The sequence below is a fragment of the Hipposideros armiger genome, unplaced genomic scaffold, assembly GCF_001890085.2.
Source record: "Hipposideros armiger isolate ML-2016 unplaced genomic scaffold, ASM189008v1 scaffold_357, whole genome shotgun sequence".
In the NCBI taxonomy this organism is placed as follows: Eukaryota; Metazoa; Chordata; class Mammalia; order Chiroptera; family Hipposideridae; genus Hipposideros; species Hipposideros armiger.
The window spans coordinates 1682945-1703167 of NW_017731707.1; the positions used below are offsets into that span (position 1 = coordinate 1682945).

At 36.2% G+C, this 20223-nt stretch overlaps 1 protein-coding gene and 1 long non-coding RNA gene across 5 annotated transcripts in view; one reads left to right on the forward strand and one right to left on the reverse strand.

The window, feature by feature from the left end:
* Positions 1-101: 101 nt before the first annotated feature.
* LAMTOR3 (late endosomal/lysosomal adaptor, MAPK and MTOR activator 3) lies at positions 102-19328 on the reverse strand. 4 transcript variants are annotated; one of them, XR_002126139.1, is made up of 9 exons: positions 19117-19328; positions 18780-18825; positions 16193-16227; positions 15128-15148; positions 10130-10188; positions 8460-8593; positions 7290-7353; positions 1725-1876; positions 102-349 (listed from the first exon to the last, which is right to left on the reverse strand). XR_002126139.1 is itself a non-coding variant. In XM_019661670.1 (8 exons), exons 2-8 carry the CDS (start codon positions 18786-18788, stop codon positions 345-347), a joined length of 327 nt encoding a protein of 108 aa, XP_019517215.1. In that variant the 5' UTR covers positions 18789-18825; positions 19117-19327; the 3' UTR covers positions 102-344. The 4 variants fall into 4 exon arrangements, 3 of the variants coding, with proteins under 3 accessions (XP_019517215.1, XP_019517213.1, XP_019517212.1); XM_019661670.1 differs by lacking the exon at positions 1725-1876 and having other exon boundaries at positions 19117-19327; XM_019661667.1 differs by lacking the exons at positions 102-349; positions 1725-1876 and adding an exon at positions 5762-5870 and having other exon boundaries at positions 19117-19319.
* Positions 19329-19356: 28 nt separating this feature from the next.
* The window catches only part of LOC109392942 (uncharacterized), a 2745-nt gene continuing 1878 nt past the window's right edge, over positions 19357-20223 (forward strand). Inside the window, exons 1-2 of the long non-coding RNA XR_002126140.1 lie at positions 19357-19625; positions 19955-20031. This is a non-coding gene — a long non-coding RNA (uncharacterized LOC109392942). The remainder of the gene's footprint in view (positions 19626-19954; positions 20032-20223) is intronic.

Genomic DNA, 20223 nt, shown 5'->3' on the forward strand with positions numbered 1-20223 from the left:
GAACAGCCCCGTTTGTGAACTACGTTTTGAGGAGTTCTGGTCTGACTGATTGGCAGGTAAAAAGAACCAAGAACCTTCTTGAGAAAAAAGGGAGAAAGGGCTGAGGTGCATGTTTTATTGATGTGGACATCCATTATAGGGTGATTCTGAACACATTCTTCTGTTTCTCAGATGCTCAGCAAACCCCAAAATTGTTTCACTAGAGTCTCAAGGGACAGACACTGAGATTGTAAGTTATGTCACATCTACAGCTGTGAAGATGGAACCTTTAGCCTTCAGCAGCCTCTAGGCACCCATATTGTTGGTCAGCGGCAGCAGCCGCAGTCAGAGTTTGGGGGCCAAGTTCATCCTGGAGAATAGGAACAAGAGCAATTGAAATTGGCAGGTGCCACGTGGCCTCTGTGAAAACTGGTTTCAGGAGTGGAGTACATGTTAAGGGCTCTATGAGGACTCCCAGAAATATCTGGAAGGCGTTTGAGGGGGGCTGCAGTTTCCACAGAAGCAGCAAGGATGGAACCAGAGAAGTGGTCCAGGGGACCCCTGAACCTGTGGTCATTTCCCTAGTTCCAGAATGCTGCAATGTTGGTGTAGACATACTCAACACTGGCAAACTACCCGTATTTATTTTCTGACCCATGGAGTGAGGGCTATTATGGTAAGAAAGGACAAATGTAAACCACTGGAACTGCCTGTACCGAGGAAGGTCATAAGCCAAAAGCAATAGCACATTTCTGGAGGGATTTCGGAAATTAATGCCACCATCAAAGACTGGATGGATGCAAGGGTGGTGATTCCTACCAAATGCTCATTCGGCTGAACTATTTGGTCTGTGCAGAAAATAGATGAATCCTGGAGAATACCAATGGATTATCACAAACTTAACCAGGTGGTGACTCCAATTGCAGCCACTGCTCCCGATGTGATTCCATTGTTTAAACAAATTAACATATTCCCTGATACCCAGTATGCAGCAACTGACCTGGCAAATGTTTATTTTTTGTTTGTTTTTATTTATTTTGTTTTTTCTTGATAACTGCTAGTAAAGAGCACCAGAAACAGCTTATCTGGCAAGGCCAGCAGTACACTTTTCACTGTCTTGCCTCAGAGGTCTATCAGTTCTGTAGCCCCATGTCATACTTTAGTCCACAGACCTTGGTAACCTTTCCCACCCACAAGACAGTGTCACACTGGTCCTGTATTAACGACATGCTGATTGGACAGAGTGAGCAAGAAGTAGCAACTACTCTAGACTTATTTGTTAAAACATTTGTATGTCTGAGGGTGGGAAATATATCCAGCAAAAAATTAAGGGCCTTCCACCTCACTGAAATTCTAGGGGTTCGGTGGTGTGGGATAGGTCGTCTTTTCTAAAGTCATGGTTAACTTGTCGCAGCTGGCTCCTCCCACAACTAAAGAAGAGGCACAATACCTAATGGAACTCTTTGGATTTTGGAGACTATATCTCACAATGTTCATGGAATTTTTTGGTTTTACCATGTTCTCCATCATCCTGAAGTATCTGGCCTGATAAAATGGTGGAGTAGCCTTTTAAAGACCTGGTTTATAGCACCACCTAGGTGGCAATACTTTGCAGGGCTGGGGCCATGTTCTTCAGGAAGCTATATATACTCTAAACAGCATTCAATATATGGTGCTATTTCTCCCATAGCCAGGATTCACGGGTCCAAGAATCAAGGGGTGGAAATGTGCATGATACCACTTACCATTAAGCCTGGTGACCTGGCACAATTTTTGCTTCCTGTCTCTATGTTCTATGCTGTGCTGGTCTAGAGGTCTTCGTTCCAAAGGGAGAAATGCCTCCACCAGGGGACACAAGGGTTTCATTAATCTGGACATTAGGACCGCCACCGGGCAACTTTGAATCAAAAGGCAAAAAAGGGAATTACGGTACTGGCTGGGGTGGTTGATCCTGATTGCTAAGGGGAGGTTCGTCTGCTAATGCACTATGGCGGTAAGGAAGAGCATGTCCAAAATACAGGAGCTCCCCTAGGGGATCTTAGTACCTCCAAGCCCTGTGACTAAAGTCAATGGAAAACTACAAAATTCAATTCAGGCAGGACAGCTAATGGCATCAATTCTTCAGGAATTGAAGGTTTGATCACCCCACCAAGCAAAGAGCCACAACCAGCTGAGGTGCTTGCAGAAGGCAGAGGAAAATGGCATAACTAATGAAAGGTAGTTATAAATCAGCTACAACCACATACCCGGTTGGAGAGAATAAGGACTGCAACTATTATATTTCTTCCTTATTTTGTTGTTTTTGTGTACATGTATCAAATATGTACATACACACACATGAAGCAAATATCTCTTCTTCCTCTCTTATCCTCTAACATATCAAAAACAGGTGACATCACAGTATTTAAGCTAAAGTGTATCAAGAAGAAAAGTGAACAGCTCTCATGGACTTTGGATCCTCTTCTGGATAAAAGGTTAACATGTTCTCAGTGGTCATCAGAATAGTATCATCTTAGAGAGAAGTACCACTTGGTTATTGTCTTTATTTGGAAATTAAATATGCTTTAAGATGTGTACAAGTGCTAAGCTGACAAGGGTAGGCTGTGAAGCTTAGTTGTGTGTCATCTTGGCTAGGCCACCCAGTTACCAAATCAAACATGAATCTAGATGCTGCTATAGAGGTCTTTTGTAGATGAGCTTAACATCTATAATCCACTAAATTTAAATAAGAGATTATCTTCCATAATGTGGGTCGCCTCATCCAATCAGCTGAAAGTCCTTAAGAGCAAAACGGAGGATTCCAAGGGGAAGAAATTCTGCTTTAAGATTGAAGTCCCAGCTCCTGAGACTTTCCAGGCATTTGGCCTGCCTTACAGATTGTGGACTTGCCAGTTCCTACAATCACATAAACCAGTTCCTTGAAATAAATTTTATACATATATATCCTACTGGTTCTTTGGCAAGCCCTGATACATTCTTCCCAAAATTCTCATCCCCATTTTATTAGAAATTTTTTTGTTTGCTGAAATATTTTAATATTTTTGAATAAAAATTCAAAAATGTACAGTGAAAGGCTCACTCCTGAGTCTCCTGTCCCCTACGTACGTAGTCCACTCCTTGGGGGCTACCAACATGACCAGGTTCTCTGTATCTACAAAAATAGTCTATCATATACAAGCAAATATAAATACATATGTATTTCATCTTCTAATACGTAATTGTAGCATAGCATACCGTTTCACACCATGCTTTTTTCATTTAAGATTGTCTTTAGAGATCATTCCATCTCAGTACCTAAAGTCTTCATTCTTTCTTGCATCGGGCAAATGTAGTTATTTAAACAATCCTCTATGATTAGGGTGACCATATAATTTAAAGTGGGACACTTGAGAGTTGAAAGGAGCTCTAATAATTATACCAAGAAAAGCAGGTATAAACTAATACCTTGTTTTTTAAACTACTTAAAAAAACCAGAACATATCTATCATGGATATTTTAAGTTGTTTCCAATCTTTTGGTATACCAAATTGCAATCAATAGACTCATAAACATGTAATTTTGCACACGTCCATATGCATCGGTAGGATAAATACCTAGAAGTGGAATTTCTGGGTGTGACGGTTAATTTTGTATCAACTTGACTAAATAAAATATTGTGTCTGTGGATTCTGTTTCTCTGGAGAATCCTAATACACTGGGTCAAGGTTATATGCATTTGAAAGTTTGATAGATTGCCCAATTGTCCTTAATAAAGGGTGTAACAATTTCCACTTCCACCACCAGGGTATAAAAAACATGCCTGTCCTACTTATTGAATAATCCTTTCCCCATCAACTTATGTTATCTTTACGTTTTAAGTCCTCACGTGTATGTACTAAAGTCTGTTCCTGGGTTACTCTGTTCCACTGATCTGTCTAGTTGTGTATCTAATCTAGTTTTATACAATATTTTACAAAGAGTTAATCTAGTTTTATATTACCTTTTCAAAAATTTATTATAGATTTTCACCTATTTTTCCAGATGAACTATAGAAAAATTCATCTAGTACTTCAAATAGAAATTTTAATAGCAGTATTCACCATGCAAAGGTTAAGATCCCCATTTATTAGTTTTCTTTCCTGAGGTTTTTAGAAACATAATTAGTACTTACAATTAAAGTTTGGTCACCTCATTTATAAAAGACCTTCTTCTTGATTCATGAACCATTGCTTTGGCAAAAATTTCCTGGACACTACTAAATAATCACCCAGGTAATGGAAATCCTAGGTTTTAATGGGTGTGTCTAATGCTTCATTAGGTTGTAACAATTAACTATTTATACATCCCTGCAGGTAAAACATATCTCTTGCTTTTCTTTCTTTGTAAAGGCTGTTGTTCTCACCCAATTTAAATGTCCCCATTCTGTATCTATAGCATCCTTTAGCACAGTATTTCATATACCTGTTTCATTTACTGAGCTTTAAATTCTTTAAAGGTAGGTACCACAATTTAGTCTCCTATTGTATGGGATGGAAGGAGGAAGGGAGTGAGAGAGGGAAGAAGGAAGAAAGGAAAGCAGCAAGCAGGCAGTGCCTGGCTGACTATCCCCCTCCACAACTCCAGGGACCTGCATTCGCACAAACTGCACCTAACATGCATCCCGGGAGTGCGATGTGAATTGTGCTCCTCAGAATTCTGCAATGTGGTAGCTCTGGTGAATGGCACACAGGAGGTGTTCAATGTATGTGTACTGAACTGCACCAGTGACAACTGACTGTCAAAGACACTAGGAGGAAATAACCTCGAATGATGGACTGCATGCTTGAATATAAAGGGCATATTCTAGATGTGTGATGCGAATTTCATAGATTAGGCTCATGAATGAGGTTTATTTTCCAATTGACACTTTATGCTAGGTAAAACCGCCTCCAAACCAGCATTTTGATCCACTCACTACTTATTAATGTGGTTGAAAAGAGTGAATTAAGTTAATTATATTCTTTAAACTTCTGAAAGAAGTCTGGGGGGATAAAAAACTACATAGTGCTCAAACTACAAACTATACTTTTAAAAATACTATTTTATTTATACTCATGTATGAAAAAATGGCTGTACTATCATGTTTTACATACATACCAATACTGGAAACAGAGTTCAACAATGAATCACATCTAAATTTTATAAAGAACACACAAACATTAAAACACTGATTGGTTATAGAAAGCAGAGTGAAGGAAAAAACCATTAGCTATCATTTTCCTTTTCATTAAAGAGCAGCACCCTCTGAGGAGAATCAAATCAGTTAGTAATATTTATCTATACCGCAGAATAATATACATAGAAAAGTTAGTGATTGTACTGATTTTATTACTTTTACTAAGCCATTTCCTCACACTCAACGCAAGAAATAAAATATGAAAAAAAATATATCCTCATTATTATTCACAACAAAAAGGGTCAGCTCCACCCTGCGGGCCCGGGCATATGGTACAACAGGGACACATCATGGCTCAAGCGGATCAAAGTACCATTTTGATTCTGACCCACCGAACAGAATCTCATGCAGATCTTATGACTGGACTAACTCCATGGGAGCTGTGATAGACAGAACCATTTCTGTGGTATCCCCGGAATCTCAGTTATCAAAGAGCCTGTACAAGAAAAGATAGCCGATCAATCTACCCATAAATTCTATCTATAGGCTCTTTCCTTAGTGTAAGGTGGAAGATGGGACCCTTTCTTGAGTATATAAGTACAAGTACTGTAGTCTAAAGATTGCTGGATTGATATTGTGTCTGTTTATAATAAAGATACGGTAGACATCAAAACCATGTCAGATTAAGAAACTTCCACAACTTGTCTTAATTCTTCAAATAACGGAGCAAGTTCCTTTTCTAGGCTGACAATTAGTCCTAAAACAAAGAGATTAAGAAAATTAGAACACTAGAAAAAATGCTCTTGAAAAAAATCTTTGACTTAAATTCCCTCTTGTTGAAATTTAGTTACTAATAAGTAAATGAGACAGTTTATTCCCCATAACTAGAACAAAATATTCTAAATAACTAAAAGACCCATATTAATTATGATGTTTACATATACTTACATGTTTAAATGAAATTTAATGATGAATCTGGAAGACAACCTAGTCTAGAAATTAGCATATCTAACTTCTCCTTAGTTTACCGAGTGAAAGGCTCTACATTTTGGACACTGCTTCTTTTATGTTCAAACAAATAAGGATCTTCCTCTGTCTCAAAGAATATTAAAAACATCTGTGATGTTCAAGAAAATGTTCTAAGTACTAGAATATAATTCTGCATATTATCATAATTTATAGCATAAACTGATGACTTAGTATGTGATGGTGTTTTATCACAATGAGGTTTAATATACTTAAAATATTGACACTATCCTATATAATTTACAAAGTGTCTTCATATATAGTATTTTACAGCTTCAAAACATTTAGAAATGCAAAACCTAATAGATCATCAAAAGTAAAACCCTCATTTTAAAGAGAAGGAGTCTAAGGACTGGCTTCAGAGACACAGGTGGAAACAGAGCGTGCTCAAAAAACTTGAATGAAAAAAACAGAAAAGGAATATACAACAGTTCTAAACAGCAGTCAAATCTGAAGGAGACAGACCTTTAAAGAAATTCTACTTTATGCAAAGGGAGTGAAAAAAAAATTACAATTCAACTGAATATTATCATTTTACACATAAATACTCAGTGAAGGCCACTGGATATAATGGGATGTTACTCTCCTCTATAGAGAGTATAGCTTCCTCGTGTTTGTTCTCAAATTCAACCCTCAAGAAGACATGAATATGGTCATCCCATTCACTCTCTTTAAATTCCCTGTCACATTCATCTTGCTCACTATTGTTCAAGATTTTAAAAATTCTATTCAATAATAGATTGGTCTATATGGAATTAAACTCATTCTTGATCATTTTATGTGGTTTGGTTGGTTGTCTACTCTTTTTTGTGTCTTAAGCTGTTTTAATGTGAACAAGATGTAGTATTCAAGAGGTAAAGATAACATTCAATTTTCCTTTCTATCTTAAAGCATCAATTACCCATACACTGTCCCATTTGAACTAGAAAATAACCCCGTAAGATGGAGAAAGCAGACATTTAGCTTCATTATACAGATAAGAAAACAGAATTCAGAGACGTTACTTTTCTAGAGAGCAAGGAATAGATGAAGAAGCTGGGCCATATTTTCAGGTTTGTTGACTTCAGATCTAATATTCCTACCATATTACACTGCTCAGATATGGTATTATAAAGAATTAAAAGCTATATTTAAGGTAACTAAAACACACCTGTATTGGCATTGCTGCTGGCTATGAAACTCACCACCAAAGGTAAACGATTGAACTGAACCACCTACAAAGAAAATAAGATCTAAATAATATGTTGTATTATGCAAATGTAGAATTCAAATGAAATATCGTAATCTTTCAAAAAATTTTAAATGATCAATGTGTAACATACTAACCCAACATCATGGTATTACATCATGAAATATGGAAATAAATATTTCCATAAAATAGTTAATGATTATCTCTTAGAGACAATACCACCACTTAGCCTGGAAGGTTTTTAAAGTGGGACCATGTCTTCATCTTTTTATCGCTAAAGCCCAGCATGGTGTCAATTACATAGTAGGAGCTCAATAAATATTTTATAATTAAATGGCTAAAGGCAGTATTTCTCAGTCATTCAAGTACTTATATCTTGATGATTTTTCTGCCTCTTGTGTACCACTATAATTTAAATGAATTCAAATTAACTTTAAATCAACTATCTTTTCAAAAAACTTAGCTTCAACCTAATCCTTATCAGTGAAATTAAAGGCCACATGGATTGGTTATCTTTTGCCTAATATACATTAAAATATATAACTTTTAAAATAAAAAGATGTCACTTGCATACCCGTGGTACATAAATCATACTTTGGGAAATATCACTTTAAAAACAAGCAATTAATTTATTCTAAAGAAGAAAATGTCACTGGAGATCAAGAGGTATGTAACTACGAATTTCCTTCCCACAATTAATAACCTTAATTATTATATATATATTCCAAACCAAATGAAGGAATTAGAAGCAGTACCAAATTTAAATAACTTATCATTTGACTTTCAAGAGAAATTTTTTTATCTGTCAACAACAAAAAGGTGCGTCATTTGAGAAATCACAGTTGTTAAGCTAAGGGCACCACCTACTGGAGGTAATAATGGCCTAGCGTACGCTTTTTAGGATAACACATTTTACTATGAAATCTTTTTAAACTATTTTTCCATATTAATTCCTGGTGTAAAATATGAAAAAAAAATACTATAGCTTAACATAACAAATTTGAAGACTAAGATTTTAAAACTCTATCCCCTTCAAAATTAAAATGTAGAATGACAACACTAGCTATTTTATATAGAAGACATAACAATACAAGTTGAAATCAGTAAACCATTCGATAGTTATGAACTTACCTGGTAGGTATTATAGTAACAGATGATACTTTTATTTTTTGAAAGTCCAAGTTTGCTCCCTTGGTCTGTTGCAAGGGCAAAAGTAGATAAGAAACCAGGTCTCAAAGCATGCTCTGGGGCATTGTCATTGGCCACTGAGAATACAAATGATTTAATAGGTAAAAATTATGCAGTGGGTATGGTAGGGAGAAGATTTACAAAGACATATATTTATAAAAATATCAAGCACAAGGGTTCTGCTTCGCAATATTTAAAATCACTAATTGGGTCTCATCAACTGAGGTGGGAAATACTGTTCAATGAGAAGTTGGGTGATCATAACTAAGGGAAGAAATGATGATTCTCACAATATCGTTTTATTTTTAAAAGAATATTCAATATTTATATTTTCTTAATATTTACCTACCTTAAAACACAAGTTAATCAGTATATTTAATAATTTGAATATTCTCGTTAACTGAGAGCCAAGCTAGCCTAAAACAATGAAAAAAGCTTCACAAAACTTTGCTCTCATAAAAACCAACAATAGTATTGCTTCTAGATATGAATTCTGCAGCTGGCTGTCTGTTTTCTTTCACTCATTAAAGTCATGTAGTTAGTTGCACCAGTACGTGCAGACTTTTAACAGCGAGACCTCGGAAAGAACATTCAAGCTGAAAAATCTGAGATTATTTTGTTCAATGCTCTCATTACAGAACTGAGAAAAGGCAAGTGACTTGCCATTGCCACCTATGTTTTATGGTGGGATAGAAAGCACACTGGACCACACATTAGGAGATGATGGGTTCTAACACTGACTCACATGTGTAACTTTGGACTAACAGTGTACTCTTTGCACTTGACCATCTTCGCTTATAAAACAAAAGAACAACCAAGTGATTTCTAAATTTCCTTACAATTCTAAAATCTGAAATTACACGACATATATGATAACCACAGGTGGAAAATAAATCGGAAACAATATGTACAGGACATTATTTAATCTTTCTTTGACAAAGCTATTACAGTCTCCCAGTATAACTATACATTATCCATGCTGATTGTACCAGACAGTAGTAGTAAAAATGGTCTTAATATATACCAACCCTGTGACATGGTATATACTAAAACAAAACAAAAAAACCCTGAAAATCAGGTGAAAAATTCTTCTTAGATTCTAGTTAACTAAAATAATTGTAAAGTTAAAGGTTAAAAAAAAAATCTTACTTCCAGTATAAATAAGTAGAAAAATCAAGTAAGATTAAACAAAGCAATCAATATATGCTGATTCAAATGTATAGATATTTATCCTAAAACTACTAGCAATATTGATAAAAAAATATATTTGGGGGAGTCTCTGTGTATAACGTATCTAATTCCATACAGGTCCAATCTCATCACTTAGGTTTACTAATGGTTTGGGTTTATATTATACCATAAAATATCTTTAATGGGAAACTGGGCCTGTGATAAATGCATGCTTAAACTCTGGATAGTAACATTTAACATGCAATAAGTTGTAAGTTCCAACACAGCCTTCAATATACAAAAGCAAACATTTTCCCCCAAATTAAGATGATCTCCTGAATTTACTGAAATGAGTTTTATATGCTTGCCTCTGCATTATTCAGATATAAATATATTTCTTTCTAAAGCAAGCATGATGCTGGCATGTAAGCGCTTAGTTTTACCTTTAATAACAGGCACTCCATCTCTATCTGACACAACAATAGCATGGAGCCCTTCAACACTAGAAAGTAAAAAAAGTTAAAATGTTATAAAACGTTTCATTTTCTCAAAACATGTACCTTAAAATCGTAATGGTAATTTTCATGCACATTTCTGAAAAACCATGGAAACTCCATTATTGATAGTATAAGCTCCTATGTTTGCCAAAACTTCCAGAAATTGAATGACTGTGTATTACTGACATGTTTATAGTCTTTATAAATTTATGTAGTTTGTCAATGAAGATCTAACACATAGCTCATTCTCCATTAAAATTGTTAATTATCATTCTATGGTTTACTAAAGTATGACAGGTTATCAGTAATGGTTATAGTGACAGAAAGACAGACTTTTTCTTTTTTTCATTCATTCCAATATCAAGTGCTCAGTATTTGTGGCACGTAACCACTCATATAATACCATGCCAAGCAAAAATAAGCATAGTCACTGCCTTCACGAAACTTAATCTAAAAGGAGAGTGGCTATCAATCAAATAACCTCACACTAACAATTATGGGGGGATACGGCTTAACTAAGATAGGTGGGTCAAGGAATGCTTCCCTGAGGAAGTGATAGCTCAGCTGGGAGGTTATGTTACTGATTAAGAGAAGTGGGGCAAAAAGATCATTCTAGGCTGAAGGAACAGGACAGGGAGAATGAAGGTCATGCAGCAATCCTTTCAGCAAGCCTACATTAAGCAGCAGTAAGCAGAATGGTTAAGCCTATAGCTCTGAAATTAGAAAGACCTGGGTTCCATTCAGGCTCTCTTGATTACTATATATTTATGATACCTTGGGCCAGTTATGAAACCTCTCTAAGCCTCAGTTCACAATCTGAAAATAGGGATAACTGTACTTATTTGGCTATTTGAAATTTAATAAAGTAATGCTTGTAAAATAGAGGCAGGTTCATAGTAAACATTAAAAAAAATTAATATTAACATCAGGGTGTGATTCTGTACACACTAATAATGATGTAATTTATCAAGGCAGTTTAAGTATTAAATTATTAGTGAGAATTCCTAGAGCACAAAAGTAGTGTTAAAAATTACAATGGGAGACATTCTCAAACTTTCAACATATCTGTAGATTGCAACTCAGAAATACGTTCAATGTTCATACTACAACCCCAAATTATCCATTCCTTATTGTATTAAACTTAATATTTTAACTTAGGAATGAGGAAAATTCATATTAATTTAAGATACTGAAATTTTAAAAATTCCATGTCAAAACTTTTAAGTCAGAGAAGTGTTATTAAAATTGGAGGAGAAAATGTTACAAAACTATTTTATTTGCCTCACATTAAAAATAAGAATGAAATAAGTGTGTATAAATATTTACTAGTATTCTTTTCTATTTTTCAAATCTGAAATTATCTATGGATTAAAACATGCCCTATAAAATTAATACATAAAACATATTCCTCTAAGTTAAAAACTAGGTTATATAAAAATACATCCTACAGATACCTGCACACCCACAAATCACTTAGTGGTTATAGATAGCAATATCACCCAAAATAGAAAAAGATTGGAAACCTAACTGTCCACCAAGAAGAACAAGTTAAATCCGCTATGACACATATATACAACGGAATACTCTGCAGACATAAAAAACAAAGCAGCAGCTCTTTATGTACTGGGAAGGACTGATCTCTAAGTTATACCTATGTTAAGTGAAATACACGGTTTTGAATGGTGTGTACAAGCAACGTATGTAATAGCACATGTAGGCATATGTGTGCACATGCTGCAATGGACTAAATGTTTGTTACCCCTCAAAATTTGTATGTTGAAACCCTAATCCCAATGGGATGGTATGTGGATGTGGGGCCTTTGGGAGGTAATTAGAACATGAGGATGGAGCCCTCATGAATGGAATTATGCCCTTATAAGGGGCCAAAGAGCTAGCTATCCTTCCCTGTGTGAGGATATGAGAAGTCTGCAATCTGCAATCCAGAAGAGGGCCTTCACTGGAACCCAACCATGCTGCCATCCTGATCTGACTTCCAGCCTCCAGGACTGTGAGAAATAAATTTCAGTTGTTTATAAAAAATCCAATCTATTGTATTTTGTGATAGCAACCTAAACTAAGACCTCTGTGTATGTATGTAAATAGGTGTGTTTATTGCGTACATTTTGCTTGTAGGTGCGTAAAATATCTCTGAAGGTTATAATGGGTGCTAATGAGAGGCTAGAAGGATGGGATGGGAAGCTTCTCACTCTATGTCCATCAGATAACTTATGAATATTGAACTTCATGATGTATTATTCAAAAAATAAGCAAATTAAAAAACAGGTATCCAAAGAAATCCGAAACACTAATTTGAAAAAATATATGCACCCCTATATTTATTGCAGTGCTAGTCACAATAGCCAAGATATGGAAACAACCAAAATGCCCATCGATAGATGACTAGACAAAGAAACTGTGGTACATTTACACAATGGAGTATTACTCGGCCATAAAAAAGAATGAAATCTTACCATTTGCAACAACATGGATGAACCTAGAGACTATTATGCTGAGTAAAATAAGTCAGACGGAGAAAGACACATACCATATGATCTCACTTATATGTGGAATCTAAACAACAGAATAAATGAGCAAATAAAACCAAAAAAATAGGTAAAGAGTACTACAAAAATGTTTAGAAATATTTGTCACCACAGGTAGCTTTTTTCTTTTCACAGTAATTAATTTAAACATCAACTAATGCACCAAAAGAGGAGGTCGAGAGCCGGCCGAGTGGCTCAGTTGGTTAAGAGCTCGCTCAAGAGTTTGAGCTCTGAGCAACAGCGGTTCGAGTCCCAACCCGAGCTGAGCAGCCACTGAGCTGCCAACTGGTGGCAGGATGGCTCAGCTAAAAAAAAAAAAAAAAAAAAAAAAAAAGAGGAGGTAGAAATAAAGACTTTACTTTTAATGGATTTTAAATTCACAGAGATAAATGTCCAACAAAAGTATTGTTAGAAAAATTACTCACATACTTAAAGTACCCACTTAAAGAAATCAGGTCACAAATAAAAAAGGTGTTTCCAATTCTACACATAGTCAATGAAGAATAACAGGAATAGATTTTAGTAGTAATTGAAAACAACTATGATGCATTAATAGGTATTTTACTTTTAGAAGGAATAAATTTTATGAAATAGCCTGCAGAAATCTAAACCTTAAGCTTACTAAAACAGACATTTGTATTCCAAAAAGGTAAATGTTACATTAGTAATCAGGGATCATACTTAATTTTATTCATATAATGATGAAACATTTGGTTATTTTAATACACACGAAGTTGTGACTATTAAAGCTTGAGACTGCTCTGGGTCGTAACTAGATTTTAACATACAAATCTAAGATTTATATTTAACGAAGGATAAAAAAAGAAGAAAAAGACCCACGTATCATTAATGTCTACAGCTGTCTGACCTGGTTGTTGTGGCACAGCAGTACAACACTTAAAGCACGGACCCTCAGCTCTGAAGCCAGGCTGCCTGTGTCCAATCCCATAACTTTACACACATCTAGCAATAAATCAAAGTTTATGTTCTATTACTTTTCTTTGTAAGTGTTCAATGTCATTTCTTTACCTTTTAGCTCTTAGGATGCAATAAGCCTACTTTTGAGAAGTGGTCATGAATAGGCATCAAACTGGCCTCAGTCATGAAAAACAAAACATGGCACTAATCCTTTTCCTTCCACTATGAGAAGATTTTCATTATGTTTTTACAAATATCCTTTTTACTAACATAAACTATGCTTCTATTTCTATATTTGTCGCCAGTGTTGTATTTCCCCCTCCCCACCATCACCAATTTTAGCATCCTTTCAATATGCTAAGCCCAACAAGGTAAATACAGATACAGAAAGCCCCATTTTTGTATAGTTCCAATCTGGACACATTTTAGTTATCAGTTTAGTTAAAGTAACACCATTCCTCCTCAACAGCATGGGTCAAATTTACTAAGTATGGTATATTAACTGAATAACTGCATAAAGTACAAATTAGGTAACTCTTCAGTTTGCAAATCACTATGTAAATAACTCTGTAAACAACAGATGCACACTGTGATTAGTAACCGTCACATCACTTCTTTCAAAGTGTGTTGGTGATTGGTCACTGAGCATCTGTTATTCAGTTTATGCAAGAGCAAGGCATGTAGCTTTATGTTGTTGTCTATAAAATTTTTTTTTTTTGAAAACTGAAATAGGGCCAATAAAGATGAAATAAGCAAAGAAACAAAAAGCGATAGTGCTGGAAGTGAAATTCGAATAGAAAGTAAATAGAGTTAACAAAGAAAGAGCTGGCTGAGGATATGCTGACATTATCATTGTTGTACATGAGATGTGCAGCTAGAGGAACTGAGTGAAGGCGGACTTATTACATAAATGAGGAAAAGTGGTTGTGATCAAAAGAATGAAGATGTCCCAAAGGAAGTGATACTGGCAAAAAATTTCACATTAAAGAACTCTCAGATATTTCACAACATTGAAAGCATAAAGGACAAAATGTTGGAAGCTGATCCAAACTTAGAAAGGAGTATGCCAATTTGCCAAGGCACAGAAAAGATGTCTGCTCCTTATCTTAGAGATATAGCTTTCATATATCTTAATGTATATGAAAAGAAGTAGGCAAACTGTTCAAACTTTTACGTTTTTTGCAAAGAAATAAACACTCTAATTCTCAATGTTTCTACTGTGTGAAATTATAGTGTATTAAACAAATACTAGTTTTAGTATTCGTTTTCATCCCTGTAAATATAGCCAACAAAACAATAAGACAGGTTTTAATGTTTTGACAAAAACTTTTAAAGGTCAGGAAACAACTGTAAAATTTCCCACTGATTACTAAAATTGCTTGGGACAGTTTCAGTGTGTGTGGAAATTTTTATGGCCCTGCAGGAATGTGCAAAGCTAGGACTGCCTGTATTGCTAATCATCACGATAGAACAGAATCAGTACCTTGTCTTTAGTTTGCCAATACTAGGAGGAAAAGAGTAAAAATAAATTTAAGTATTACATTAACATAAAATCAATTGTAATTATTTAACACCTCAGTGGTGTTTTCTTCCTGAATATGGAAGAAAAATATAGATAAAGCAAAACTAGAAGATAATATCATTAATTTCCTGTGGTCTGTAAAATAAAGGCACAAGTCAACAGGCAAAGCCACACCTCACATTTCAAGAAAAAAATCCAAACAAGGTTTTTTTTCCCCTACCTACAGAAATAAACTGACATCCAAAAACTTTTTAACTTCAAACTGATTTGAAAGATAAGATATAAAAAAAGAAATTAAAAACAGGATTTCACCATATACACTGCTATATTCATCTCACAAGTTATTCGGTTATTCTGGAATGTGGAAATGGATGTCTTAGGTTATATTTCTCTCATGTCCTTAACTCTAAGATATCATTTAACACCAAACTAAATGTGAATTTTAATTGAACTAGAGTGACAAAGTCATTCAATCAGTAAAATTTCTATTACAAAGTTTGCTGCCCTCAATATAAGAGCCTATTTATAAAATGTTACATCAAATGGCCTGTGTGCTGGCCAAAGAAAACCCTGTGAGTTTTCCAAATATGAAGTGCTAAGTCTAGCATTTTTGGGTTATGTAGATTCATTAGGTCTTAATAGCAATATAAAAAGTAAAGACAAGTTCTTCGTTTCTTCCCCTTCAAATTTCTCTAAGTTACGTCAAAGTATAATCCAGTAAACGGCTATGATAATGTATTTGAGAGAATTTTAAAGTGGCAAAAAAATCTGAGTTCTAGCCCTGTGGCATCTACTAGCTGTTTAACCTTAAATAAGTCTTATAGCTTCGCTAGGTCCCATGTTATTTATCTTCAAATTCAAAGAACATCATTTATGCTACCATGGGTTATGTTAGGTATTTAAAAGTGCTAACTAATAGCATAATACACACATAGTATTAGTCTAAAATAGCTAGAAACAAAATACTACATAAAATTAACATATATTATGCAGAATTTATGTACTAACAAATTAGCAATTTTTTACCTTGGCAATTTTTTATACAGGAATCGCTTCAGGTCCTGAAATAAAAATAAAAAAAAAATCATACAATAATATGCCTTGTACTAATTCTCTGCATTCTGTCCTATCCACATTTCAGATATACCTAAGTAAGGATTCATAACCTTTCTTGCATGTATTTTATCTTTTTTTAGTTTTGACATTCACTAGTTATATGACTTGGAGCAAACTAACTAACCCTTTTCTCTAAGCCTAAGTTTCATTATTTGTTGAGGAGAGGTAATAATAGAACCTACGTCATAATATTATTTTTAGTTTACTGAGAAGATGTATGTTAAGTGATTAGCATATCTGGAAATGGGCAACACAAATATATATTAGCTGTAAAATTAGATCACACTTTTCTTACTATTTCACATCCTGTTGCTACTGTTGTGTTCACTTAAGAGTATATTATGAACATCTTTCCACATCTATATATAGACTTTCTTATATGACTTGAACAATTCTGGGTAAGTTGATTAACTTCTCTGAAATTAAATCTCCTCACATGACTAAAGATATGACAATGTTTGAAAAGTGTTTAGCATGGAACATAATTAGGACAAAATAAATAGAAGACTATTTTATCTCATTATACTCTCATCTGGGGGATTTCACTGACAATCCAGGTATCAGTTAAGAGCTCTACACAAACAAATCTAGATATCTGCAGTTTTGAACCTCTAATCCCTACTATTCTCCAAACCTGAATATTCATTTTATTTCATATCATCCCTACCAGTTTACCTTTGCTCTCATTTTAAATGTACACAAAAAAAACCTCAACTCATCATGTTTCATCTGAAACCCAGATTTCCTCAATCTTTTTTCGTTTCCACTAATGGGACTACAAGCCCATTCATTCAGGTTTGAAACTAAGAGTAATACCTAACCCTAACCTCACATTTGTCACTTTTAAATCACTTGTGAAGTCAAACTTTTCAACTGACATTATAGTTTATTTTCATTCTATTATTTATGACTTGCGCTAGCCTCCCAATTGGTATGTTGGTCTTCTGTTTAATAATATATGGAATAATAATCCTATTATTCTCCTTCTCTAAAGCCATGATTGTATTGATTCTCAACCTTTGCTATGGATAACACGAGAAGCTTCAAAACAAATGGCCACTCATGGCTAGGTTGGAAGTGCTTCTATTCAGGCAAGGTTGATTGATAATCAGTATTTGAACGGCTCTCCACTGTTGACTGAATTACGTACAAATTCTTTAGACATTTGAGACTATACAATATGGCCTACAACTAAGTTTATAGGCCTGCTTCCTACCAATCTCTCACACATATCCTCAGCCCCAGCTAAACTGGACTGCTCCCAGCTCTTCTACACACACACCTCTCCCTTTCCTATCTAATTCTGTTTATGCTATTTATTCTACTAGTAACATGCTCCTTCTCAATCTTACTTTAAAAAAAAAATACTACTCATCATTTAGAGCTAATCTCAACCACCAAACACTCCCAATAGGTTTTCCTGACAGACACAAATCATATGTAATCCCTCTCTCCTTCAAATTTTCACACAATAATGTATGCATATCTGATCATTTGCCTACTGCTTTTTAAAACTGTAAAACCCTTAAGAGGAATTATACCTCAATCATCTTCATTTCACCCACAGCCCTTATTATAGCAACCTTTGCAAGGCAGCTAGCTGCTCAATAGCCATTTAGTGATTTGATTATGTCTGAAGAAGAATGTCTCAAAAATATAATAGAAGACACCCAAAAATGGAGTGCTAAGGGCATGAAAGTTGCTTAATGTTGAAACACGTAATCTTGCAACCTAAAAAGAAAAATCAGATTCGTATTAATGCTGAATGACTAGCTAATGGTTAAGAGCAATGACTCTGGAGCCAAAATGGCTGGGCTGGTATCCTGACTCCACAAGTACTAGTGTAACTTGAGGCAAGTTACTTGATCTTCCTGGGCCTCAGCATCCTCATCTATGACACAGGGACAGTAATGATCATGCCTACCTCCTAAAGATGTTGTAAGAATGAGAGTGTATGTTCAATATTTAGAACACTCAGGATGCACGTAAACAAAGTAACAGTATGTAAAATATAAACATTAGTACTCGTATTAATTTCCCCGCTGTTTCTAGTAACTAGAACAATTAAGTTTCCTCAACTTTGAATCTGGCTTTTATTGCTGTGCTAAAGACGTGTCAGCTGGAAACCATCTCAAATTGCTCCAATGAACCCAGAAAGACATCATGACCACTTGCTGGGGGAAAAAAAAAAGGATTCCAAGCAGCAAAGCACCATTTAGAAATTAAAATGGTAAATAGTCGGAGCCTCTTATGCCTGCAGGGCTGTGGAGCGGGAACAGACATCTAGGTGTCCTGCAACACCACGCAAGGCAGAAACTCAGGGCCGCAGAAAATCCATTCACATTACTCTGTAACCCCAGATCCTGGAGACAATAACTCAAGGTGTGGAGGGGCAAAAATGAAACAAATTTCTCCTTAGGAAGCGCTATCTTTCCCCACCCAGTAGGCTCCAAACTCCCCACCATTTGCATCCTCTTGTGCGGGGGTGTTAACTCACATCCGCCATGACGAACCCCTTTCTCCCGCAGGTTCAATATCCACGCCTGAAAAAGAAACTCCTGGTGAGGAAATCTGGGTTTCAGCGGGGTCAGCCGTCATCAGGGTCAGGCAAGAATCCGCGGCTCTAGGACTCGGGCCAGGGAGATGGAAGGGAGACACATTTCCCAGACACCCACATGAACAGCCGGGATGCCTTACCTCAGCCCACTCAGCCTCCCCAGCCCCCAAGGTCTAAGCCCAAATAAAGGGGAAGGGGCGTCCTCTGCTCTTCCAGCTCACCGCCCGCGCCACCCGCGGGCCCAGGCCTTAACACCGGGCATCGTGGCTCCAGTTACCCGGTTTCTGGGCCGCCTGGTTCTTCGGGCCGCAGGGTTCTGGGCTGCCTGCTGTCCTTCACGGACAGCGCCAAAGACAGGTTTTTCTGAAAGCTGCCGTCACATGACTTACGACCTCCTTGATGCGTTAAGAAGCACTTCCTACGCCTCCGACGCCGGGTGACGCAGGATTTCCGGGGAGGCGCGGCGGAAACTGGGAGCGCGCGACTGTGCGTCTCACCCCGCCCCGCCCCGCCCTCCTCCGGCTCTCCGTAGACTGCCTCCTGCGCCTGCGCAGGTGCCGGGACGCCGGGATGATAGAACGCCGGCTTTTAGAGAGTTCTCGCACCGGCTTGCTGCGCCGCGAAGTTTCCCTGGAAAAACGTGCCAGGAGACACCTTTGTGCGGAGGAGTGTATACATTTCTTTTGTATTTCAGCGTCCGTTATCTTAAAATTTGTTCTTTTAGGTGAAAGAATTTGAAGCTGAACAGCACGCACCAGATTGCACGTGATTATAAGTCCCAGCTCCGTAGGTTTCAGGCCCCCATTTCCTCGTCTTTTTTGGCTTTCCCGTTTGCCCCCGAAGCACTGCTCTTTACTTAAGGTCTTGTTTAGATTGAACCGAGCCATCATGGGCTTTCTGGAGTTCTCATAGTTACGTGTGTGAACCACTACTTTTGCATATATTGGATAACCTTCTTTATTCGCTCGAATTAGAAGGCTGTGCCTGTAAAGACTGACCATATTGTTTTCTGTTTGGTCCCTTGTTTACACATTGAACAAAAACCTACAGTAGGTAGCAGGAAAATTAGGTCTACTGGAACTTGTTTAACTCTGATCTACTCCAATCCCTAACAGGAATGCGAAAAGACTTTAACTCAAGACATGGTGAAATGAATTGGATACTTCCTAGTTATTCCCGAGAAGATGAAATGGTAAACTACAAAGCTCCCAAATATTACAAATAACTTCATTATTACAAGTGAATTTAACAGTTATATAGCAACTGACATCATTGAAGATCACTTCCTTTTCTTTATTTAAGCCCCTTTGATTTCTTAACTTCTGGGACACTATTACATATTTTAGGTCTTCACTTACTCTAGTCTCCTAACTTTTTTTTTTTT